At 43.3% G+C, this 26611-nt stretch overlaps 1 protein-coding gene across 1 annotated transcript; it reads right to left on the reverse strand.

Annotated features, from left to right (window-relative positions):
• Positions 1-23839: 23839 nt before the first annotated feature.
• LOC147609000 (uncharacterized) lies at positions 23840-26151 on the reverse strand. Its single transcript, XM_086788644.1, has 2 exons — positions 24733-26151; positions 23840-24636 (listed from the first exon to the last, which is right to left on the reverse strand). The coding sequence occupies exons 1-2, from the start codon at positions 25765-25767 to the stop codon at positions 24178-24180; spliced, it is 1494 nt and encodes a 497-aa protein (XP_086644770.1). The 5' UTR covers positions 25768-26151; the 3' UTR covers positions 23840-24177.
• Positions 26152-26611: the final 460 nt, after the last annotated feature.

The following is a 26611-nucleotide window of genomic DNA, read 5'->3' on the forward strand; positions in this document are numbered from 1 at the left end:
CCAAAAATAAGTAAATGCTCACATAAGATGAAGAGTGGACTAAGGAACAAAGAAAACAATTAAAAACTTAATTTTGACACCTCAGAGTGGGGATCTCCCCTCATGAAGTAGGCACCTTTTTCTCATCATCATTACCCCCAATTTTTAATCAATAAAATGAGATATTTTATCTCTCCTCTCTCCTATTTCAAAACTAGATCCAAAAAGTAGGCTGAACTGACCCAAAAATGATCAAAAATTGACCAAACTGATCAGGAAAATTCTAGAATCATTTTGCTTGGTTAGAGGCTCACTTTTTCCTATAAATAGAAGCCTCCCCCTTTATAAAAGCTTAATGGTGTTTATGCACTATTACTCTACTCCTTACTCTACTCCTGTGTCCTGAGCCATCTACATTGAATTTCTTAATAATTCAATTGTTTTTGGCCTAATCCTCTCCAAAAATGAATTAGTGGGGCCACTCTTGCTTCAAACAAGAGTAGAACCCTCAATCCCTCAAGCCAAAGGAGAGCTTACAAGCTCCATGTAAGCTAATTTTCTTACTTATTTAATTTGAAATCTATGGTTTTCTTGATTTTCATGTTTTACAGTTGATTGAATTAAAATCAATCAAGTGTAAAATTCAAATCAATGCCTTTGAGGAAAAGGCCACCCCCTTGATTTTCATGTTTTACAGTTGATTGAATTAAATTCAAATGCTATGCCTTTGAGGAAAAGGCCACCCCCTTCTCTTCTTTATATTCCAGCCTTTCTTAATCCTAGAAAGATTAACTAAGGGATTAATTAAACTCTTCTTATTGTTTACTCTTGAATTTAGAAAACTTTATAGATTAGAGTTCTATGAATCTAATTTGGGTTAATTTAAGTTAAGTAAAGAATGATAAAAATGAGAAATGGTCAGCCATACAAAGGAAGTTATGGCAAAAATTTTCAGAATTTTGTGAAAAAGAAAGTTTGTTTTTATGTTATTACAAAAGAGTAATTCCCACCATTTTTGCATCTAAAAGAAATATTCTAATTACTCCATGTACATATTCACCTATAAATATGCATGGATATCACTGATATAAATTTAATTTCTATGCATAAAAAGATGCATAAAGAAATTTTTTTTTAAAAGTGTTATTCTTATTAAATTTAATTTCTATGCATAGAAAGATGCATAATGGAAATTTTTTTATTATAAAAGTGTTATTCTCATTAAAATTAATTTTCATGCATAGAAAGATATATAAAGGAATTTTTTTAATTATAAAAGTGTTCTTATTAAATTTAATTTCTATGCATAGAAAGATGCATAATAGAAATTTTTTTATTATAAAAGTGTTATTCTTATTAAATTTACTTTCTATGCATAGAAAGATGCATAATGGAAATTTTTTTATTATAAAAGTGTTATTCTTATTAAATTGATTTTTATGCATAGAAAGCAGCATAAAGGAATTTTTTTTAATTACAAAAGTGTTATTCTTATTAAATTTAATTTCTATGCATAGGAAGATGCTTAATGGAAAATTTTTTATTATAAAAGTGTTATTCTTATTAAATTGATTTTTATGCATAGAAAGAAGCATAAAGGAATTTTTTTATTACAAAAGTGTTATTCTTATTAAATTTAATTTCTATGCATAGAAAGATGCATAATGGAAATTTTTTAATTACAAAAGTGTTGTTCTTATTAAATTTGATTTTTTTGCATAGGAAGATGCATAAAAGAAAATTTTTTATTGTAAAAGCGTTATCCTTATAAAAATTGATTTTTATGCATAAATAGATGCATAAAGAAATTCTTTTTATTTTAAAAGTGTTATTCCTATTAAATTTGATTTTATGCATAAATAGATGCATAAAAGGATTTTTCTTTATAAAAGTATTATTCCCATTGAAGTTGATTTTTATGCATAAATAGATGCATAAAGAATTTTTATATCAAAATTAGAATTCTCTTAAATTCTATGTTTGAATTCTATGAGTATTTGATAAATGAATAATTAAATACTCTAAGAGAGAAATTTCTATCGTTTTATATTCACACGGATTGCTAAAAAAAATTCAGGAAATCTATTGAGATCAAAATATTCAGATAAATGATTAATTTATTCCTCATTGAAATTCGTAACTAATTAAGAAATCAGTTAAGTGAATATTCAAAGAAAGAAATTCAGTAAAATAGTAACTGAATTATCAAACCTTTTAAAGAAAGATAGTTCAGGAAAAATCTTATCCGACTCGAACCTTGAATCAACCTATGACCAAGACCAAACTATTTTGTCAGTTTCGAGGAAAGAAGGTGTGACTAGTTTAGAAAAATACACTCAAAAACTCCCGCCAAATCTGAAACTAAGTTTGAGACCCTTCGAATTGATCTGTGGATCAAGGTTACAGAATTCAAGGAATTCTGGTATGAAATTCAAATTTACGATCAAGAAGTTTGGGGATATTGATTCAAGAAATACTCCTTGTATTCAAAAGAAAATCAAACTGAAAACTTTCATAGAAACCCTGTTTTCTTAAAGGACTGTCTTACGCTAGAATGCTGGAGGGAGCATTTGGCATATGTTTTTCTAAGGGAAGTTCGGTTGCAACAGCTGGCGGGGAGTGTTCAAAGGACAACTCATGCGGTAAAGCCTGCCCAGGTCTTGACCAGCCTCGATACGGTTAAAATGGTGCACTTCCGGTACCATGGATGAGGGCCGACGAAGCGGTCCCTGAGTGAAGAGCCAAGACATCTAAGGAGGATCCTGAAGGGTTCTGACCAGGCAATGCATGGGCTCGTGGTGCCTAGGACACCCATGCGTATATCGTGGAAGATATGTATGACGGATGGAATGATTATTGTAATCTGTTTTACTGGATCTCATTGGCTGACCAGTCTCAACGGAGAGTCCAGAGTGATATTGTTTTTTGAGAAACAAGGGGCTGGATGGAATTTTTGAGTTATGACATCTGTAGTCAATGGATTATTTTATATGTTAAAGTTTTAAAGAGGAGTGTGTGCATATCTGTATTCGAAAGCAAAAGTTAAGAAAGGGATTCAATTATGGGTGGGTGAGTAATTGTCTGGTTCTACCGATTCCAGTGGTGGTTGGGTGGTGGCTAACCCATGGGCCGGATGGGGTAGGCTGGAATCAGTGGAGTTTTAATAATTAAATTGAAATAATAGGAATACGCTTAGAATTCGAGTAGTTAAATAAAAACCTGAAGAATTTCTCAAATGAGTAGATCAACGGCTATGCCTGATTTCGATTAGGAAAAAAGCATTAATTTCTAGATCAACAGTTGTGCCTGATTTTGGTTAGGAAAAAGCATTGATTTCTTCTAATTAAGTTAGTGATAGTTTTCCTTCTATCTGGTTTAATCAGGTGAAGGATAGTTTAGTCTCTTGACCTCATTAGAAAATTCGTTAAGAAAATCAAAAAGGTGGAATCGTCCCCGTTTTTCGGGCAAGGGAAATTTTCCCGATTTCGGTTTTGAAATGACCACCAGATTAGTCTCGTGTCCTGACATTCGAGGGCGAGGGCCCGAGTGGGAAACCTTGCCTTGCACAAGAGGAAGCTACTTCTGCTCTGCTAGCTACCTAGAATCCGGTGCGCGGAGGGGGCAGAGGGGTCTCACATTTAAACTTTGGTTTCAATAGTTTATTGTCCCTTGTTTTTCTTGGGTTTATAAGGTTTTATTTTCTCTTTCAGTTTTTGCTTTAAGGCATGTTCTTCTACCCATTTTGAAATGTTATCTTTTGCATTCTTTTTTACTGTTTCTTGTGCCTTGGCTTGCAATCACGTAGCAAATTCAAGGGTACCATGGACAATTGCCCGTTTTGTAAACTTAAGACAATAATTTAAGCTAAAAATTAAACAAAAAGGTATTCTTTACAAAACAAAAGAGAGCTAATTTACACAAAATCACACACAAATCTCCATCAAATCCATATCTTTTTCATGGGAAACCGTTAATTAAGACAATGGGCAATGGGTAATGCATAGCTTAGAGAAAGAGCCAAGGGATGGCTCCTCGACAGCAGCGGTGCCCAAAATGTTATAGCTCACCCTAACCCCTCTTGAAACACATCCAATAAGAGATTACCTGGTGAACCACAACTATCGTGAGGAGGATCTTTCCAATGCCCGAGCTCGTAACCCTTGAGATCTCCCAGCTTTACAACTCCTTGAAAAGCAATTCCACTGCACCTCCCGCGCGAGCATTGTCACACACCCGTGTGTTGCACTATGGGTACTCGTCCCTCCTCTCACCTCACTTCACTCACACACACTCACTAGCATGCATTACGGAGAGATATTAGCAAGAGAAACACTCAAATGCATAATGGGAGAGTATATTGTATTATGAGAGAAATTCACTTATAGACATGGCCATAAGTGTTTACACTCACTTAAACTGTGGCCAGCCGGGCACTTTAGGCTCGTAAGAGGCTTAATGCTATTACAATGATTACTCTCACAATATATCCATGAAATAAATCACTCGGGACTTCATCCTACATGCTACCGCATGCTCTTGAAGCAGGAATTGTCATAAATACTTCGTCACACCATTACAGGTGCCCATCCAAGTTGTAGATTTCGACACCATTGCTTCATATCTTGAATGTATGACCCTTTTATGTATCTACATTGACTCCTTCATGTAAGATAATGGTGGTAGCCTTTGTTAACCCTAGGAATGGGTTAACAAAGTTCTCTCTTACCTAAAATACTTCACAAGTTGTGTTGTGGTTAATCTCATGAATATGCAATAGAGGTGGCTTAAATACCATTTAACAAGGAAAAGAAAGCATCAATTGGCTTGTCAGAAGTAGGATTAAAGTTATTTATATTCATCCGCTTGTGGGCAGTTGCACCCTTACCCTTTTCCTATGCCCACCCTTGCCCTTGCCTTCCATTTTTTGAAAACATATACGCTTTATTGATGTCTATGTGTATCTTGAAATATTTTTTGTGAGATCTGTGTTCTGCAATAAGTGGAACTAATGATAAGAAAACACAAAGAACGAGTCTATGAGTGTGTAAAAGATGTAAATGCTTAACTTCTAAGATTCTATCAATTCAAGGTCATTTTCTTTTTCAAGTCTACCTAAGCATCTTTTCTTTGGTTAGTAATGTGTGATCAAGAGGAGGCCTTGTTGGGATCTCAAAATGCCATGATGGGTAGCAAGGTAGTCATAGCATATGTTTTTTTGATTTGGCCATGTTGGAAGGGAGAAATTGCTTCTTTGGATAGGTTTACTCCTCTCCATGGATTTTTTTTTCAAATTGTGAGGGTTTTGGTTGTTTTTCATGTGTGCTTCTCAAGTACCTTGTTTGGAGGCCTCCTCTATTGGGTGTTTTGAATGTTGATAATGGAAGTCGTAGTGGCAAGTGCTAGAGCACTTTTACATGCAAAATTATCAAAGGTGGGTCGGAGTCTTGACAAATTGGAGATAAAGGTATCATGGTTTGAAGAAGGGATATTCGTGCTTGAAGATGAGAAGAATATGGGTTTATAATTATCATTTCATCATGGTTCAAAGATGCCATATTATTTCTCTAAGGTGAGAAAAATCCAAGTGTAGAATAATTATGTCAATATTGATTAGGAAGAACAAAGAAGCATAAGAAACTATAACATCCCAATGAGAACTCACCTGTAGAAATGCAGTCCATTCAAGCATTGTGTCGATTATTACCATCAAGAATATGCACCATTTTTCGGCTCAAGTACGGACCTCAATCGGGGTCAAGTGCAAGAGATTCCTCAAATTGTTGATTCACAGTCCTCCAATGCTCATCCCAAGATTCCTCCCTCTCTTGTGTCAATGGTGTCTCCTCCCCTTCCAAGTCCATAATTGATACTGTGAAAGCTCCCATGCTCTCAATGTACCCACCTAGTTTTTTGAAGCTTCGAGTAAGAGACTTATCTGTTGAGGGAGAAACCTTTCAGATTGCCTCCATCTGGATCATCCTACAGAGGGGAACACATGGAGGTGGAGACCTAAATTTTACTCCTATCCTATCTAAGAAGGCTTGTGGAGTAGTTGTCTCAAGAATCTTCCCAAAAATATCAACCTTATTTTTTTTTGCTTGCTTCCTTCAGTTTGGGTTGTGACAACTGTTTCTTCTTGATCCTCTAGTGGATGTGTGTTCTCTTCCCCCTCTATCTCTCTCCCAGTATCCTCAGTATTCTCACCTTCGTCCTTGAGTATTCTCACCCTCATTTTGATCACCTTTATTTTCCTCAATTGCCCCCACTACATTTTGTCCATCCTCCTCATTTCTTTCATCACTATGTAGATGCTGCCTATCCATATCCACCTCCAGGTTAGTGTCATCTATCCATATCCACCTCTAGGTTAGTGTCATCTATGATATGTACCGCCTGCTCCATAGAGTAGGGTTTAAGTAGGCGGCCTGCTCCAAAGTGCTGGAAAAATCAGCTTGCCTCCCTGTGTGTCTCAATGAGCTCTCACCTAGGCCAACCTGCACACTCTTTTTCCGCTTAGAGGTAACTCATCCATTTTTCCACAACAAGAACCTTTCAAGCAAGATGCTCTAGTGAAATGACTCAAACTCATTTGAAAACCAGATAGCCATGCAAAAATACAAGAATAAATCTTCAAATAGTATTCTACTCGTATTGTATAATTAATTGATTATTTTAACAGCAAATTCAGTACTACAACACAAACTTCAAAAAAAGGTGGCACATTCACTAAAGAGATTAAATTCAGTACTGCAACACAATCATCAAACAAAGGTGGCACATTCAGTGTCCAAAAAAACGGCCAACTCATTAATGAACAGAATATCTTTGAGATTATCATATGGAGTGCTTTGGCCCGAATTCCAAGGCATTCAATGCCGTATTGAATATTTTAAAAAAATCTTCATTGGAAAATATTTACGGAGCCCTTTTCAGGTGTTCAATTCAAGGCATTCAAATTTATTGGAAAATATATAAAGATTCGGTAGCCCAAATCTCAAGGCATTCAATATTGAGTACTAATAAGCTTTAGAAGTGATATTTCACAATCCAACACTTTTTTAAGAACAAACATTTTTCTTTTTGTGCTATTGTTCTTTAGATGCACATGTTTGCTGGTCTCCTCTCTCCTGTGTGAGCCGTTTCTCAACCAAGAAGACATCAAATGTGAGTTTTTTGAGCTTCTTGTATACACAAAGTCTATGCATAATATAGACAGTAGTAAGAGAGACAGTCTATGCAATGTGTTTGAGACAGCACCATATAGATAGCATGTTCTTACACTACTCTCTCTAAATTTCTGCCGTCGAGGGGATCTAAGGGGGTGCAATGCCCCCGAAGCTTGAAACGAACTCAAAATCGTGATGATTTTTTCAATGGTCGGCAACAAAACATCCTATTATTTTGTGCTCTGATGAGCACACAAATTCATTCAAGAAAAATAGCAAGAAGTAACGTCGCACATCTCATACTGTGTGGAGTGTGGCGGCAGCAAAACATCCTATTATTTTGTGCGCTAAGCGCACAAATTCATTCAAGCAAAAATAGCACAAATTCATGGATGATACCTTTCTGCGTCTCTTTGTTGGGGAGAAAGATTAGAGTGGGGAGAGGGCCCTGCCCATGAGATCAGCGTTTCTTTGCTGGGGGAGACATATGATGCTTCATGATCGCTTCTCTGCATGTGTGTTCGAGGGAAGATGCTTCTGTGTTGACTACTAAAAGCCTTAAGTAATTGCTTCATAAGAAGTAGCCGACTACTAAAACCCCTAAGTTAGGCACTGGACAAATTTTTTTATCCTAACACTAATGAATTTCAACACTAAAATTTAAGGGTTTGGTCAATATTTTTCTGATTTTTTTAAATCTAGCTAGCACAGTTATGCTATGGCATCCAACTAGTAGAGTTTTTGAAATCTAACAGGAGATTATGAAAAAGCGCAAGAACTAACACAAAGCAAATATGTGTGTGTGTGTGTGTGTGTGTGTGTGTGTGTGTGTGTGTGTGTGTGTGTGTGTGTGTGTGTACATGTATACACACAACACACAAACATATATACATATATACAACATGTACTCTTTTTGATACCCTTCATTATGACTATTTTTGCAATAAATATTTTTATTTGCTTACCCAGACTTCAGTACGTACGAGCTTGAAGGTGGGAAAGGTATGGAAGGGATGGAGCAAAAATACGAGGGCAACATTTGGACACAGCCACAAACGCAAACTAGGGCCAATAAAACTTTTGTTCTTAGGAAGAGATTCTGCGGGGGAACCTTCCACTGCATGAATGAGCACTGCTCCTTTAGGACACGTATGAATCAACAAACAAACTCCATTGGAATGGGCAGCTGATAAAATCTCCAAAAGATGGGAATTTAGCAATTGGGAGCTTCGGGAACCTTGAGTGTTTTTTCTGCAAGCATGTGCCAATGTGTCTTAAAGAATGTCCTGCTTGTGTCTATTATTTTATGCCAAAAGAATCAATGCACAGCATACTATTTATTCATTATGGCAAACATACACACATGGTTTCCAAGGGAATGTGCCGAGCATCGATACGAAATATCAAGCCTTTGTAGCACGTGCAGTGGGTATCGACCACAACGCTGGGCCGCCTAGAAAGGTACAAATGATTGTGGCAAGGGAGGTGTTTTAAGAGCGTTTTACTGATGATGACAAGGCACAGGGAGAATTCACGACCAAGAGGGAGCTGCAGCAGGAGATGTCGCAAGAGTTGCAAAGTTTGATAAATGTCAAAAAGTACGTAGGAAGTGCAATTTAGCAAAGAATAGTATGCAATTATCATCTTTAATACACTAAGTATGCTTTATGAATGCAGAGTGAAGTAGATGGTAATGCAAACACGAAAAACAACACGGCCTCTGGGTGAAGGATATGAAGCCATTCTTAATCTAAAAAGAACATGCCATTTTGAGTTCTTCCATGGTTCTCGATTCCCATTGCAAGCCACCACTACTACTGAGCGTTGCTTTATCTTTAAGATGTCTACTACTAGACCTAGTTCTGGGATTGACATTGTTCGGAGAATGGACAAGGATGGTAGTGGGGATCTTCATCAAGCATGGGTCTGCTTTGATCATGTGCATCGAGTGGATACTTGTTGATGGCATACAATGGGAGCACATGTTTATGACCACATGTAAGTTACAAGTGGTAGAGAGCATTGCTTGTTTTGTGTCTTTAATATAACTCTGTTTCCATTTGGGGCATGAAGGATTGCTGAGCTGTTGACAATAGCAACTTGTGAATTTAGAGAAGAGGATGAGGATGCTCAAGTCATGTTTTGGAAAAACATGAATTTGGTAATGGTGGAGCACACAGGGAAGGTAGCAAATTTTTTTGGGTTTATGGCGGATGAGGCTAGCGCTAACTGGAATGCAGTGAGACGTGTCTTCAACGACGGCAAGGAGATGATTGAAAGGGAAAGGTCATGTTTATGGCATTGGGAAGACAACCTTCGTGTTCACATGCAGAGGTACATCTATAGCCCACATCAAGAAAAGCACAGGGAGATGTGTGAGAAGTGGAGGACTGTCCCAAACAAAGAAAGTGCCCTTCAGCAATTTCGCAGGATACGAGCATGGTGGGCAACTGGCAAGGCAGCTGATAGAAACATCCCTAAGCTTGTTAGCTGGTTGAGTTAGTGGCACTATAGATTTGGTCGATGGGGTCATTTCATTTTAAAGGTAATGTTTGTAAGAGATTATTCATTGTATTATTGTGTGCCTCCTACTTATGTGCACTGCATTGTTTTTCGAGCCAAAAGGCCACTACACGACTCGACAGAAGAAAACTTTGGCAACTCTAGCCATAGGCCTGAGTTTAACTATGTGACAAGAGAGAGGTTAGAGCCTGCAATAGAGGTCGATGAGCAATGCAAAGTTTTAGAGAGCCTTGAAAGTGATGTGCATGATACAAAGTGGGCCTTGCGAGGATACCAACAGTGAATCGAGTTGAGTGCAACCACTGGGAATCGGGGAAAAAGTGTAGCTCAAAGTTGCAAGGGGGTGATGTCAGTCCTTGTTTTTCGAGTGATTGTCAACTATCCTCCTGGAAAAAGGAGAAGTATTGCTATTTTTGTAATACAGATGTTAGGCACACTTGGAAAATTACAAAGACAATATTACATCCACCAGAGGATGTCCCTTGTGTTTGGCCCATTGCTAAAGGTACCAAGTTACAAGTAAAAGAAGCCTGCAAGCTTACTAGAGCAGGATATGACATTGGTATTCCTCTTGAGTTTTTTCTAGAAAAGGAGCTTGCAAAAGGCACTAGCGAGACAAACAAGGAGGTGAAACAATTTCCATATCGACGAGGAATTTCAAAGGCTGCATTTGGTCAAATCACTGCGGCCTTAGATATGCATGCAGAAGTTGTAGGCAGCCATATACATATAGAAGGGGTAAAGGAAACATTTAGTATTAATCCATTGAGCAATGGGAGCCAAGACACACCTCTGATAGAGGTCACTATTCAGAAGAATCCAATGTGTTCATGTGTGTTCAGAGATAGAGTGGCCAAGAAAAGAACATATCTGCATGCAAGCACATATACTTTGTGTTCTTAATGATTCTTGGACAGGATGTGAATAACAATATGCATATTCATCAAGTTTGTATTTCTGAGAGAATTGTAAAAGACATGCTAACTAAGTCTATTAGAAGTCATCCTCAACAGCTTTAGGAACATGCAACCCACTTAGTTGAAATATGTATGGGGGTCATGTCATACCAGCTGACCCGTAGTACGAGTTTATTAGTGATTGTTTTGGAAATGTTTTGGTTATTTTATAAATTTTTATATCTATTGTCTTTTGTTTGCTAATGGCTCTCCAACATTGTGAATACTATAGATTCAACATTTTTTTAGCGAGCCAAGCAATATGGGTTTAATAGTGATTTTTTGTATCTGCACCATTCGTTCGAAAAAAAATTTATTGCAATGGTCATTTTAGAACATTTCATGTCTTATTTGCTTGATTGCTACAGAATTGCACTGTGGTTCCAGTCTTCTCTTTAACATTGCATGCTCGCTGAACATCATACCATGCCCCTACCTGCTCACTTTCACAAGAACTTGAGCTCTACTCATCATTGCTTTGTGCTCGCTGCTCTTGGCTCACTTTTTGACCACCCCCAAATATTAGAAATGATATAGAAATCCATGCATACATGTACATATGGGTGTGGGTGTTAAGAATTATAAGCGTGAATGCATTTGTCTCTATAATGTGTAGAAGGTTATAATCAACCCAATATTAGTCTTATTAATATTTGACAATAAGCTCATAATCTATTTAGGATAAAAAATAATCTCATGAAATATATGTATATGAACAAGAAAAAAGCGTATATAAAGAAAAAGACTGTATATATAATTCATATTTTTAATGGATGGTTCGTGTGTGTGTGTGTGTGTGTGTGTGTGTGTGTGTGTGTGTGTGTGTGTGAGAGAGAGAGAGAGAGAGAGAGAGATGGTGTATTTGTGTATTAAAAAGAGAATTAGAGAAAGATAGAATGAGAGCTAGAGAGACATGGTTGTGTGTTTGTGTGTGAGAGAGAATTAGAGAAAGATAGAATGAAAGAGCTAGAGAGAGAGAGAGAGGATTGTGTGTGTGTGTAAGAGAGAGAGAGGATTGTGTGTGTGTGTGTAAGAGAGAGAGAGAGAGAGAGGAGAGAGAGAGAGAGCCAAGTGAGAGAGATGGTCGTGTTTGTGTGTGATAAGAAGAGATTTTGATGAGCAAATTATGAAAAAATATAGCTTAATTAAACAATGATGACTAGAGGAGTGATACAAAAATTGTCCAAAATGGGTATTGTGATGAAAAGCCCAATAAATATTGATAGCAATGGTTGTGTTTTGGGGGGGGAGGGAAGTTGTAAAGTAAAAGGCCCCACTGTGATGGTGGGGACATGCATGGCCTAGGCGTGGCAATGGACATCGTAACAAACTCCCCCTTTAGAGGATGTGTGCAACCAAGACGATATCGATGAAAGTATCAGCTAGGCGCTTGTAGATGACATGTTGTGCCACCCCTCACCCTCACTCTAAGGGTGATGGTCGCCCCTAGCGAGAATGAGGAGTGGCACCGGTGTGATTGTAAATTTAAAGGTTTTCTTTGTGATGTTTGAATCTCATGATCAATCATGTAATGCTCGGCATTTCATTACTGTACTTTCAAGGTCTTTCAAGTGAAAGAATATTGGTCAATATCAACGTAGATTCAAACGTCATTGTCTGTTGCAATGCACGTACAAACTTACTCCTAAGTGATGTTTTGGTGACATCCTTTGCAGGTTGAAAAGCTAGTAAAAATTCTTGGTACACTGTTGACTGGCTATGGCATTGCATTCTCACAAGGATGGAAGTTGACGTTGTTTGTATTTGCAATCATCCCATTGATCTAAACATCTAGTTACACTATGGATTTATCAATCTCCAAGACCTCAAGGAAGGTGCTTGAGGCCAATGGAAATGCAGGCAAGATAGTGGAGCAAGTTATCAGTGCCATTAGAACGGTACCGTAATTAGTTGACCTAAACAAGTGCAATGCTAATGTAATGTATCCTCAGCTAAATAATTTGCTTTTCTTTTTAAATAAATGAATCATCATGACTTTATGCAAGTGGTGCCCTTCAGTGGAGAGAAGAAGGCAGTGCAAGCGTATGACGAGGCTTTGTGGAAGGCAGACAGTGCGAGCTTTCATGAGAGTTTGATAACCGACCTAGAAATGGGAGGGATCATATTCTTTACATTCAATGTGTATGCTTCAATGCTATGGTTTGGTGCGTAGCTCATTGTGCATGGAGGCTACATGAGTGGCAAAGTTTTAACAGTGCTCTTCTAGGAACGGAGTACAGGCCTCCCTTAATTTTTCAAGTATAAATATTTTTGTATTGGGCCTTGGTTTTGGACTGATTAAACGCTTTGATCTTGTAGTGCTCTGGGTTGATCCACACCGTGCTTGATTGCTATATCTATGGGCTCTGTTGCCACGCACAAGATATTCGAGGTGATGCCTGGTGTGGACATTTCAGACGAGGGAACAAGTTCTCGATGCGTTAGAAGGCCATATAGAGTTTAAGAATGTGAGATTTGCGTACCCGAGCCGGCTCAGACACGAAATCTTTCCTGACTTTATCCTGGCCTTCTCGATGGGCACCACTGCGACCTTGGTGGGTGAAAGTGGGAGCGGCAAGTCTACAGTGGTGGTGAACCTAATTGAGCGTTTCTATGACCTGCTGGCCGACGACGTTCTCATTGACAGTGTCAACTCTTGAAGAAGCTCAAGCTCAGCTGGTTTTGGTGCCAAGTAGGTTTGGTTTCACAGGAGCCGGTACTGCTATAAGGACATCAATACAGGACAATATCGGCTATAAAAGAGAGGGGGCCACAGAAGAGATTTGCGTGGCGACCCAACTCGCCAATACCTCAAATTTTATCTCTAGGTGAGTTACCGGAGGGCTTCGATACAATGGACAGGCAAGGACGGCTACAACTGTCGCGAACAAAAGCAGCAAATCGCCATTGCCCGGGTAGTGGTGGTGAAGGACCCTCGAATTTTACTGTTGGATGAAGCAACGAGCTCGCTGGATATAGAGTCGAAAAGACTTGTTCACGAGGCTCTGGAGAAGATACTGGTGAACCGCACCGCCCTCATCATTGTCCACTGACTTACAACAGTCAAGAGCGCCCACATTATCGTCGTGGAAACATTGTAGAGCAAGGTATAGTTACTGGTATTTAGTTTATACATTGTCCATTGAGTGCATAACTTCACGTGCTTTTTTTTAATTTAAAAAAATCCTGAAGTCCAAAAGGTAAGACTTGCGCGATGGGAATTTTGAATGTCATGCTAGCAATAGCTGACTGCTCGTTTTAAAAATTCAAGTCATTCGTCAATCAATGCACACCTGTCTATATACCATTAATTACTGTGTACTTTTTTCCCCTAAAAAGCACTCTATACTATATAATAAAAAGGACTTTCAAAAATTCAAGTCATTGGTCGATCAACCATATATCATCAATTAATGTGTTTTTTTTTCGAAAAACAGACTCATTTTCAAACCCTATTACCTCCCTCTCTCTCTCTCATTGTATTTCTATCCCTCACCATCTCTCTCTCATTGTATTTCTATCCCTCACCATCGTTCTCTTCCTTACAACTCTCACCATCATCAAGTAACCTTTGTTGATCTCTAATGGCTTCTTCTAATGGCCCCAACTATACTCTGAAGGATACCCTAGATAGAGTTTGCAAAGATTTGTGTAAGAAAACGGACAGAGATACGACAGAGGCCCACAATCTTTAGAGCAAGGTGCTAACGAATGGTCTCTATTGGCTTCTTCTAATGGCCCCAGCTATACTCTAAAGGATACTTTAGATAGAGTTTACAAAGATTTGTACAAGAAAACGTACAGAGATGCAATAGAACATATCAGAATCATGACAGGTCCGCAATATTTTGAGCAAGATGCTAACAGATGAGCCTATCTATTGATTTTGAAAATTTATTTGTGAGGTATGAAGATTAAAAGCGCTATCGACACTTGGTAGAGTTACGAGAACGTTGTCGAAGAGACAGAGGAGCTCCTACAAGAGGAGTTGAAGAATAGAGTAGTTCATAAAAGCACATAGGTGTAGGAATCCTAGGTAGTTATGGTATGTTATCAGTTGTAAACAATATTTAATTGCTATAGCTCTTATAATTACATAGTTATCTTTAGCCCGAGAGGATGATGTAATAACCTTTCTGAAATAAAGTGATCTCAACTAAGTTCGCCTTGTCTTTTTTATTAATTGGGTTGTCAAATTTTTGGTTTGTTGTAATAAAATAAAATTATAATTGTAAAATTATTAAATTTGCATTCTTCACTGTCTCTTATGAAACAGTACGCAAGGCATACTAGATGTCTTGCTAGAATGAAATTATCTTATATGTATAATTGTGTACATTATTCACCTTGTCAATTATACTCGCATGCAATGATATAAGATCATATGCGAAGGCATCAACTGACATGCAATCACATGCAAAGACATGCAATAACATGCAACACTAAGCAACTGACATGCAACACTATGCAAAAGGCAAGAAGTACCATGCAATGACATGCACATGCAATAACATCCAGATGCAATGTCATGCCATGTAATGCAATGTATTGTAATGGTACATACATGCTTTGACATACAAAAAGATAATAAAGAGTAAACGTCATGCAAACGCAAAAATACAAATGTAGAAAATAAACTCACATGCAATGCTAAGCAAAGGCATGTGAAAATGTGTGTGTGTGTGTGTGTGTGTGTGTGCGAGAGAGAGAGAGAGAGAGAGAGAGAGAGAGAGAGAGAGAGAAACAAAGTAAAATAGAGACAGGAGACAAAGAGAGAAAGAAGGATTAGATAAGCATGAAAGAGGGAAGAAAAGATTATTCATAGAGGGTGGGACGGAGAGAGGAAAGAAGATGGGAGAGGAGAGAGCAGAGAGTAGGAGAGGAGAGAGAGTGGAGGGAAATGAAGGAGAGAAAGAGAAAGAGAGAGAGAGAGAGAGAGAGAAGAGGGTGGGAGAAGAAGAGAGAAGGAAAAAGGAGAGAGAGAGAGAGAAGGGAGGAGGATAGAGAGAGCTAGCAAAGAAAGAAGGAGAGAGTGAGTGTGTGTGTGTGTGTGAGAGCGCGAGAGAGAGAGAGAGAGAGAGAGAGAGAGAGCTAAGAGAAGGATAGAGAGAGGGAAGATGATAGAGTGAGTAAAGAAAAGGATGGAGAGAAAGAGATAAGGAGGACAGAGAGAGTTAGCAAAGAGAGAAGGATAGAGAGAGTCAGATAGGAAGGATACAGCGAGTGAAAAAAAAGAAGGATAGAGAGAGTTAGCAAAGAGAGAAGGATAGAGAGAGTGAGAGAGAGTGGGTGGGAGAGAGAGAGAGAGAGAGAGAGAGGAAGGAAAGAGGATGGGAGAAGGAGAGGGACGGGGGTGGGAGAGTGAAAGGGAGGGAGGAAGAGAAAAGGAAGGAGCAAGGTTGGTGGTGTGGAGGAGGCTAGGATGGGTGGTGGTGGGCAGAGATGGTGGTGGCAATAGTTAGAGAGAGATTGTTGAAGTAGAAAGAGAAGACAACCAAGAAAAACTCCCTCGACCAAACTCCCTCAAAAATCACACTCCATGCTAAGACCTTCACTCAAGCTCAACATTGTCAATACTATTCAAGGTGTTATGAAGCCATCCACCATGGGTGCTAAAGTTTTCCTTTAAGTTGTCTCGTAGACTTTTTTACATCATGTCTAGGAGCAAGGACAATCAAGTTCACGTGTACATGCATGGATAGTTAAGACAACTAACAATGAGGAGATTATTTAGTGTATTATTTCTTTGAAAGATGTTTCTTTCAAGTGAAAACTCAAGTATAGAAGATTTAATACCATCCATATGTATCTTGCTCATTGCTATTGAACTTGCAAGATTTCGTAGCTCAATAAACCTTGTGTATGCAAGACACCAATAGTACATGGTGGCTTGTACATAGAAAGAGGGATAGTCATTGCTTGATTAATTTGGTTAATTTCATGTATTTTACCCCCTTTGTAGACTAATAGCCCATGGAAACGTTGCTTGGGTGGCAAGAAGAGGAATAATAGTCGTTCAATATCGTCCCTTACAACGGGTCACTAGCTCTTCTACAAAAGGGCATACAACCTCCCTCGGCCTCGCTCACTTCCCATGACATTTAAGAAGATACGTTGCAAGACATTCCTGAATTTCTTGACATGAAGATGGTGGAACTTTATTCCAACCTCAATGGGTACATTGATGAGACGACTTAATTGACTCTAAGGTGGAGTAAATGCTATATATTGAGGTGCAAGCTGCCAATGATAAAGCTGCTCCCAAGTACACGATATCCTATGACAAGTTTGAGAGGCTACATGAACACTATTTTGCACTCAAAACTCCAAGAGCACATTGATTTCCAAGTTCTTTGACCTCTAAAAGACCCAATGTCGTTCCATCTCAGACTTGTTTTGCCACCATCGAACCCCTAGAGCTTGAGAAATCTTTTGTTTTATCATTTGGCATGGACATGCTATTTCCCACATGCATTCTCATTTCTCTTCCACATTGGGCTTGTAGCATGTGCTCTACATTGATGACTTTGTAGACAAGGGCCAGGGTGATTGCTACCATCTTTGCATGGATTGTGCCACAAATTGTCCCCAAAAAGGTCTGCCAAGCAAGACTCAATTGCCACTTGCAAGGCCAATTCGGCTTGTGTCGACCACCACTGGCTTTGCCTCATCCCAAATCTTATGTTGAAAATTCATTGAAGGTCATTGTGGATCTCCCTCACCATACACAAGAAAGAATTTTGGGACACGAGGAGATCCATAGTATATTGGTGATTATGGATCTCTTGCAAAGCAATTGTCTCTAGCCTCCAGTGACATTTCGACTATTTTGGGGGGCTCGAAGCTTGAGGGCATCAAAAGAAAAACCTTTCCTTTCCCCCTTCCGGGGACTTGGTCCCAATGTTGCGAAGGTCAATAAGGCCAAGGGGGGCAAGGGGGTGGGGAGAGTTGTGGGGGACCATATGGATTATAAGGAGAGTGATGGTGGCCACATGTCAACCGCAGATTATGATGCAGTCATGTCATTGAATGAACAATCCCAGTAGGGGTGTGGCTTGATGCACACCATTTCCCCTAAATATGAAAATGAAAATGAGCTTAGACCTATTTCAAAACATATTAAGAACAAAAAGGGGCCAAAAATTGATGTCATCCAAACTTGACATGCAAGCCCACACACACAATTGTTTAGGCCACAACAAAACAGTTGAATTGAGCAAGCAAAGTGGCATATTCACAGAATGGAGCAAAGGTTTACGGGTGTTGGCCAACAAAAAGGAGATTGTGGAAAGGCAGCAGGGTCGTGGAATCTACGGCCCACTGCCCACGGCGCCCGATCCCAATCGTACAGTGGAGCTTTAGGGGTGACCTTTAATCTCCTCTAATCTCCCAAATATACTTATAGCTCAAACGCTATGAGGTTAGGAACACACACAGGCGCAATGGTTAGCTTATTCGACCTTCAATGTCGAGGTCGTGGATTTGAGTCTTGCCTAAAAGGGACTTGAATCCTAGGTGAAAGCTTCGAAGCCAGCTCCCCAAAGCTCTTGAGGTGCTTCTTCTATATCGTCAAGTATACCCACTCACCCTCTTTAAACTCAATTGCATGTCTTCTAGCCCTAATCTGCACAATATTGATTAGTAGATGTTTCCAAAGCAAGAGTCAATGAAGAACTTACTAGACGTCCTAAAAGTGTTCTGTTAGTGGACTCCTAAACCCAAGTAATCCTTCCAAGCACCGATCCCAGCATGGTGATCATGGTCTTGTTCATGCCTCACTCGGCCCATCTATCTAAGGATGGAACACCATGGAGCTTCATCCCTACTAAATCTGTCCATTACCCTAAATATAGCATCGCTCAGCTCTTCGGTACAAAGTCCAACAACACTTTTCCAACCCTAAAAAGGGACTTTCTGGGTATTTTATATTTTATATTTTAGGGGTTTTTGTCTTGGCTGCTGGCCTACACCTTTATGGTGACCAACCAGCACCCCCCGCTTCACTATATATAGCATTGCCTATACCTCATCATTTATGTATCTGGCCGCCTAGAGCAGGGGCTCACATCAGCGTTTTCCTCTACTGGTCCAAGCCGCCTTCTGCAAGGCTCACATCAGCCTTACATCAGGCTGTTCTTGGCACTTACATCAGGCTTTCTTCTGCTCCACATCTGCGTTTTACTTCTGCATATGTCAGCGCCTACTTCCGAGCATACGTCAGCGTTTATACATCAGCTTACATCTGCGTTTCGGTTCAGCAGACATCAGTGCTTTGCTTCAGCAGTCATCTGCGTTTTGCTGCAGCATACATCAGCGCTTTATATCAGTCCACATCTGCGTTTACATTAGGCTTACGTCAAGGCTTACATCAGCATTTATCTCAGCCGTACATCAGCGCATACATCAGGGCTTACATCCGTGCTTACCTTCAGCATATCTTGTGCATTTCGGCACAACCCTTGGGACAGCAGCCCTCTCTTCTCAGCTTCAGGTACACAGCACCCGTGTCATCATAGACTGCACCACCCATCGATGTTACCTTTTTCTGCTGCCACTATCACCTCGGAGTGCTGTGACGCAAGCCTTCGTCATCGACCGTGCTTCAACTCCGACGTCTTCTCTGCTTCAGCACTGGTCTTCTTTATGCTCAGAGTCACTTCTCATATGAGGGCTCTTGTACATATCTGCACTCACCCTTTTATATATATTCACTCACATATTTCATGCTGTGTGGTTTTACTCTAATCTCTCGTATATCTGGTCCTTCAGTCCTTTTGCCCTCACATGAAGAAGCATCCCCTCTCTATCCAGCTTAGACTTCTCATAGTCTGCGCACTTCAATACATACCGACGCACATTTGCCTTCATGTTGGGCGACAAGAAATGCCTACTCAGCATCTCCAAAGTCGCCTCTAGACCCTGCTGCTGTAGCATTGTGGCATGAGTAAGCCACCATCCACCTTGTAGCTGATAGTCCTTCGACCCTCCCTTCGTGGCAATCTCCAAGTTAACTGCATAGTGCGGATCTGACATCAAACGCAAGAACTTGCTTTCTGCTCATGAAGCAAAGATTCACGTCACATATCTATGGCGACTCAAGGCATCTGCTACGATGTGCTCACTCGGCAAATAGTCCACAGTAAATGAGAACTGGACAAGGGACTCCACCATGTGTGTTGACTCCATGTGTGTTGTAGCAGACTGAAAGAGTACACATGAGCGCCCGAGGGTCCATATGAACTCGAAAATTGTCGCCCAACAAAAGAATGCCTTTACTTTTTAAAAGCGTAGACCACTGTTAGAAGCTCCAAATCATAAGTAGAGTGGTTCCTTTCAACTTCCTGCTCTCAAAGGCTACAGGATGCCCATCTTCTTGAAAAACAGTCCCACACCCATCTTACTGGCATGAGTACATACCACAAACAGTCCGGATCAGGTTCATCTGCTGAAATAATCTTTCCTCTCAATCACCCTATGCAAAAGGAAGTCCATTCCAAGTCAAATGTGGAAGTAGTGCCGATACTTTGTGCAAAGTGCTCCGCATAAGTGCAATAGGACACTGCCAACCCCGTACAACACTGTACCCTTAGGCGCAGGCCAATACAAGAAGGCCATCCGTATACCTGCATCACTAACCACATGGCCTGTGTTGGTCATGAAGAACTCTGACTTCTTCGTGTCCTTGTGCTCCTCCAGCCTCTTCAATACCTGCTACAAATGACCCCATCCTACACCAAAATATTATCTAAAACAAACACCACCTCTTCACCACCTGCATGGCTTACCCACTTTCAAAGCCCGTATGTACCAGAAGCAATCACACCATCGAGAACAAGTGCTTCAACCATCACTCACAGATCCGATGCAAAAACTCATAACTCCTTCCGAGTTGGCGTGGGTCAACAGCCAACACTTGTCCTCGCGACTCGTCGAAAAGAATCATCACTGGATGACCATTGAGAGTACCCCCAGTCACGATTGCCCAATTGCTCCACGGCCGTCTTGACATTGTGTATAGTGAATGGCCTGCGCACTAGAACAGGATGGTCCCATTGTTGCTGGCGAGGCTTGCTGACTAATTTGCCTGCGTCTTTGAGTCCCTCTTAGGCACACCTGAGCACAGTTGTCCACATATAAAAACATTCGCCTGCCTTCTTCTCTGGAGAGAGCTTGGGCTAGTCTCCCCCATCAGCAGTTAGAGCCACCTTCCTCCTGTTTGTTTCCTCTTCTTGTCTTTCCGGTCCTTGTTTGAATCCTTTGATGACTGTTGGAACTTATACTTGCCCAAGCTCTGTACTCAGCATCTCCAAAGTCACCTCTATACCCGGCTGCTGTAGCATCGTGACATCCCTGCATGAGTAAGCCACCATCCACCTTGTAGCTGATAGTTCTTCGACCCTCCCTTCATGGCAATCTCCAAGTTAATTGCATAGTGCAGATCTGACATCAGACGCAAGAACTCACTTTCTGCTCATGAAGCAAAGATACGAGTCACATGTCTATGGCGACTCAAGGCATCTGCTATGATGTGCTCACTCGGCAACAAATAGTCCACAGTAAATGAGAACTGGACAAGGGACTCCACCATGTCTGTTGTAGCAGACTGAAAGAGTACACATGAGCGCCCGAACTCGAAACTCGCCGCCCAACAAAAGAATGCCTTTACTTTTTCAAAGCGTAGACCACTGTTAGAAGCTCCAAATCATAAGTAGAGTGGTTCCTTTCACCTTCCTGCTCTCATAGGCTACAGGATGCCCATCTTCTTGAAAAACAGTCCCACACCCATCTTACTGGCATGAGTACATACCACAAACGGTCCGGATCAGGTTCATCTGCAAAAATAATCTTTCCTCTCAATCACCCTATGCAAAAGGAAGTCCCCCGCCACCCTTACTCGCTTAAAAAAGGGAGGTTAAAGAGCTGCTGCGCGATCTGCTCCTGCGAGCTACGCCCCATCCCCCCCCTCCCGTCTACCCTCCCCTTGCTGCCCCTCGCCGTCGCGCGCCCCCCTCTCCCCCCCCCTGTCCCCCGCCTCTCCTCCGCCTCTCTCCCCCGCCGCCTTCCTCGCTTCCTCCCCCACCTTCTCCCCCCCGCCTTCTCCTCCTCCCTCGCCTCCTCCCCCGCCATCCCCCCCCCCCCCCCCTCCTTCCTCGCTTCCTCCCCCGCCATCTCTCCCCCCCCCCCCCCCCCCCCCCCCCCCCGCGGGGCCTCCTTCCTCGCTTCCTCCCCCGCCTTCTCTCCCCCGCTTTTTCCCTCCCGCCATCTCTCCCCCGCCATTTCTCCCCCGCCATCTCTCCCCCCCCCCGCCTTCTCCTCCGCTTCGCGGCTCTTCCCCCCGCCTTCTCCCTCACCTCCCCCTCCGCCTCGCCCTTCCTCCCACCGCTAGCTCCCCCCCGCCTCAGCTCCCCCCTCCCCCCTCCCCCCGCTCCGCCCCCGCTATCCTCTCACCTTCCGCCTCTCCGTTCCCTCGTAGGGCTGTGTCCCTCCCGTTGGTGACCCCGGTCTCTGGCCTTTTCCCTCTGGAGGACTCCATGGAAGCCGCTCCGACTACCCCTGCCGATTCCGGTCTCCGTCTGGAGTTCACAGCTGCAGATCAGCAGTTGTTTGTTTCCACAGTATCCGCTCTTGAGGCCTCCTCCTTGGTCTGCAAGATAGTGGGTAGCCGTCCGATGCGGAGAGAGCTTCGCGACCTTGTGCAAGGCAGCCTCGTTGGCGTGCCTGCCAAGATCGTCAGCGTCGATTTTTTGGGACGTCGCTACTACCAAGTGGATTTCAAGTCCCCCCAGGCAGCTCAGACGGTGCTGGCTCGGAGCCCCATTGCCCTCCGCTCATCCCGGGCGTTCCTGGCGGGATGGACTCACGGTTTCGACCCCGCTTCTGACCCGCTAGCAGGCGCGACAAGTTTCCCCATCACTATCTGCTTTCCTGGACTCCGCAGGGAGTACTTGCCCCTCTTGTCATCCATTGGCAAGGCGTTCAGGCAGGTGGTGGAGACACCTCCGACAACGGCCTCAGTGATAGCTCGGGCAGCAAGACTCCCGGCCATTCGTGTTGTGGTTCCGTCACCGGAGTCCCTCCCGAAGACGATCCTCCTCCCTTGTCTTTCTGGAGGACATCTGATACAGTGCGTGGAGTATTCGGGCCTCCCCAGCCAGTGCTACATCTGTCGGGAGATGGGCCACCTCGCACGCGCTTGTCCCCGCAAGGGGGTTCATCCTTCACGCTCTGCCGCCTCTGGACCCCCTTCAGGAGGCCCGAGGGGTGGCCATCCACCTCAGAGACCGGACATCCCTGGCTCGTCTCAGCAGGCGCCATCATCTGACGAGAAGGCCCCGGCGGAGGATGCCGCGCAGTCCCAGGAGGCTGGCGGATGGCAGGAGGTTCGCCGGCGAAACACCCGGCCCGCAGGGACCGTCGCAGACGCCAGCAGGCAGCACAGGCTGGCGGACAGGCGACCCCGGCTGGCGTCCAGGCACCTACCCGCACTTATGCTCCAGTCAGGGATAGGCGGCCAACAGGTCCCACCCCGATGGACGAGGATTCAGTCTCAGTGCCCGTTGAGGCCGCCGGTGGAGCCCCCCACGTGGAGACCCCACTCCCGCCTCCCCCCGCGGGGGGCCCTGCCCCCTCCTTGGAGCAGATTCCTGAGCATCCCGGGCTGCACTCTGCGACCCCCCGGCCGCTCTTCCCTTCTCTCGGAGAGCACTCCTTCCTCCCTCCCCTCTCCCCCCCCAGCCCCCCCCCTCCCGCCTCCCCCGGCGGCCCCCCCTGACACCTCTCCTCTGGTAGATGCCTCTCCATCCTCTCCTCGCTCTCCCCCCTCCTCTCCGCGAGCCACCATCCCTCCCTCGGCCTCTCCAGGATACTCCTCCAGACCACCCACTGCCCCGGGGCAGCGCAGCTGGGTAGGCCAGAGTTCAGTTCAGCGGGGCTGTTCCACCGCCACTCCGGGCCGGTGGAGATGGCGATCATAGCTTCGCCCGCCACAGAGTTCTCTCCAGCCTCCCCTGGGGGGCCCCCGCGAGTGATGGGGCTCCCAGTGGATTATGGTTTTTTCAGGTGTCTCCAGCTGGATGCTGGCCCGTTTGAGACACTGGTCGCGCCCTTGCGAGTTTGCGTGGTGTGCCATCCCTCTCGTTCTCCTTCAGTGGTGAGCAGCATGGTGGCCTTAGCCAGGAGACCATTCATGGGCCGGAGCTCGCTGCCTGGGAGCATGGTTAGTTAGTACGAAAGGTACGATACGGTACGGTACGATAAAATACGGTACTAATCGGTACCTTAAAATTTTTTGAGGTACGGTACGATATTAGTACGTTTTTTTTAAAAAATACTTCCTAAACTTAAAAATTGTAGACAAGAAGTTACAAAATAGTAGAACCATGAACATAATGTCATCATGCCATTAGAGTACAAAATTGCTACAAAAGGATAGGCCAAAAACTCATGGCATGGGCGACCGCCAACATGCGTACATACATGATACTACATACTACAATACATCATCGATGGGCTAGAAGGAGATAGATGCCCAATGCCTAGAGAGCTATAACATATCAAAAGTCTACATCATCACCAACATCTGCATGATCATCAACATGATCACTACTAGAGTGTCCATCAAGAGAGTTCTCTGAAGAGGACTCTTCGAAGGTGGACGAGACACTCTGGGGATCGTTCTCGCTAAGTAGGTTGCCATCATCATCAAACAAGGGCTCTCTAGGCAGTGGGGTATCATCATGAGGGGGCAATGGAATATCATCATGAAGGCGGGGATTGGAGCTCGAGGATCCCCGCCTCACATATGTGAGGAGGCCACCCTTTGCCGATGTCGAAGGCGGAGGCCTATGAACTCCAACTGCTCGGCCCCGTCCATGCTGACTCCTGGTGCTGCGACTATCTGCTGCCACAAGCTCACTATAGAGCTCCATGAAGATTGCCTCCTCCTCCTCATCAGGTTGTTGATTGACACTTGCAAAGTTTTCACTCGTCAAGGTGAAAGTGTCAACATTGACCTACACATTAAGGCACAAAAGTTAGAGTTTGTACAGTGTACACAAAACTTAAAAGTTATGAGTCATGACAAGTTAGAGTCTAGACTTGTCACTTACTTGCTTGGGACTACCCATACTAAGAATGCCCTGCATCATGCGCAAGTTAGTGCGGCAGTAGACCAACCGCTCCAACTGTCGTGTGCTCAGTCGATTGCGTATCCTCGTGTGTATGAGAGAATAGGAACTCCAGTTCCTCTCACATGCACCCGAAGAACAATCCTGGGCTAGGACCCTTAAGGCTATGGGTTGGAGATGCTCTAGTCCATACCCAAAATTGTCCCACCAAAAAAGGGGCTTCACAAGTGACTCCCTCCTCCAGCAAGTGGGAGACGAAAAGGAGGTTTGACCTCTCTGATCAACATAGCAGCCCAACTCCTCTAGAAAGGCATTGTGCTCATCAACTGGCACAGCTCGAAGCATATATGCATCCCGATCTTGTCGAAGCTCCCTATCGGTGCAAACTACTGGAGACTTGTAGGCTGGATGTACCAATGCTGCAAACCCGTGGATTGGTTTGTGCATCCACCTCCATCTCTTCTGTGCAATCTCCATGATTTGTGCTCGCTCCTCAGATGTAATGTCTGTGCAAGCCTCCAGCTCCACAAGGGCAGCTCTAAAGAAGTGGACAAGAAGGCCCATGGTGGACCCCTCGCAATCTGTCATCCGCAAGAGCCTATAGAATGGAGTCATAGCAATGACAATTGCTCGGACTCTAGCCCAAAATCTCTCCTCTAGGCAAAAGCGTTGCATGGCTTTGGCCTCTTCAGTGACGTGCTCATCCCAATCGTTCCACATGGTGGAAACAACTGTCTGGCGAAGGGCGGGCCTCACATCGTATAGACGCTCCAAAACCAGCCACATGTAGGCAAAGCGGGTGGCTGATGGCTTCTTCAAGTCAAGCTTGCTATGCTCACGAAACATAGCAAGCACCTTCACCTTTAGCATGAAGAAGTTGACAATAGATGTAGCTTGTTGCACAATCCTCTTCACCCAGCCGAGCTTCGCCACATCCTCCATGAGTAAGTCAATGCAATGACTCGCACATGGAGTCCACACAATGGTGGGGAATTCCTCCTCAAGCAAGCGGCCCATGCGTCGACAATTTGATGCATTGTCGGTGATGACTTGCACCACGTTTTGAGCCCCAACCTACATGGTAGATAAATCATATGAGTTGAGGGCTTTGCACAAATGACAAAATCAGCCACACTTAAGTAAAATAATGATTACCTCTATGATCGCTTGCCTAATATGGCGGTAGATGAAACTCCCGGTTGTCTTTCTCCCCCTTCTCCCGGTGTCAACCGCACGCAAGAAGTATGTGCCAAGCGGGCAAGACACAAGGATGTTGATAATGCCACGCTTCCTTTGATCACTCCATCCATCTGTGAGAATAGAACATCCATACTTCGTCCATGCGGCTCGAATCGGGTCAAGGGCTCGATCAATTCTCTCCTTCTCTTCATCAATCTTCCTTGTGCGCATAGCCGTGTAAGAGACCCCCGTCCACCCCTCACATGGGCCCACATTTGCAATCACCGTCACCATCTTCTTCCATTGCTCCTTTTGGAGTACATTGAAGGCAAGATTGCATTCAATAATGGTGCGAGCAATCTCTATCTCCGCAAGGCGTTGCCGCTCCTTAAGGAATGCAACCGAACCTCTCACACTACCCGTGACTTGGTGGAGAGAGGGTTGCACCCCTTCACGCTCCACCACCCTTTGCCTTTTGCCCGGTGCGGAGGCGGACCGTGCATCCGTGGAAGTGGCAGTGGAGGATACACCAATGAAAGAGCCGGTGGCCGCTTCATCATGTGCCGATGGTGGTGCCGGTGGTGGTGCCGGTGCGTGTGTTGATGATGCTCCTCTACTTGAATTTGAGCCGCGGCTCATCTTCCACGAAATGTCATCGGCAATGCTTTGCGGAATCTCCTTG

Source organism: Cibotium barometz, chromosome 52 (assembly GCF_041138505.1).
Source record: "Cibotium barometz isolate CiBa-2024 chromosome 52, ASM4113850v1, whole genome shotgun sequence".
NCBI lineage: Eukaryota > Viridiplantae > Streptophyta > Polypodiopsida > Cyatheales > Cibotiaceae > Cibotium > Cibotium barometz.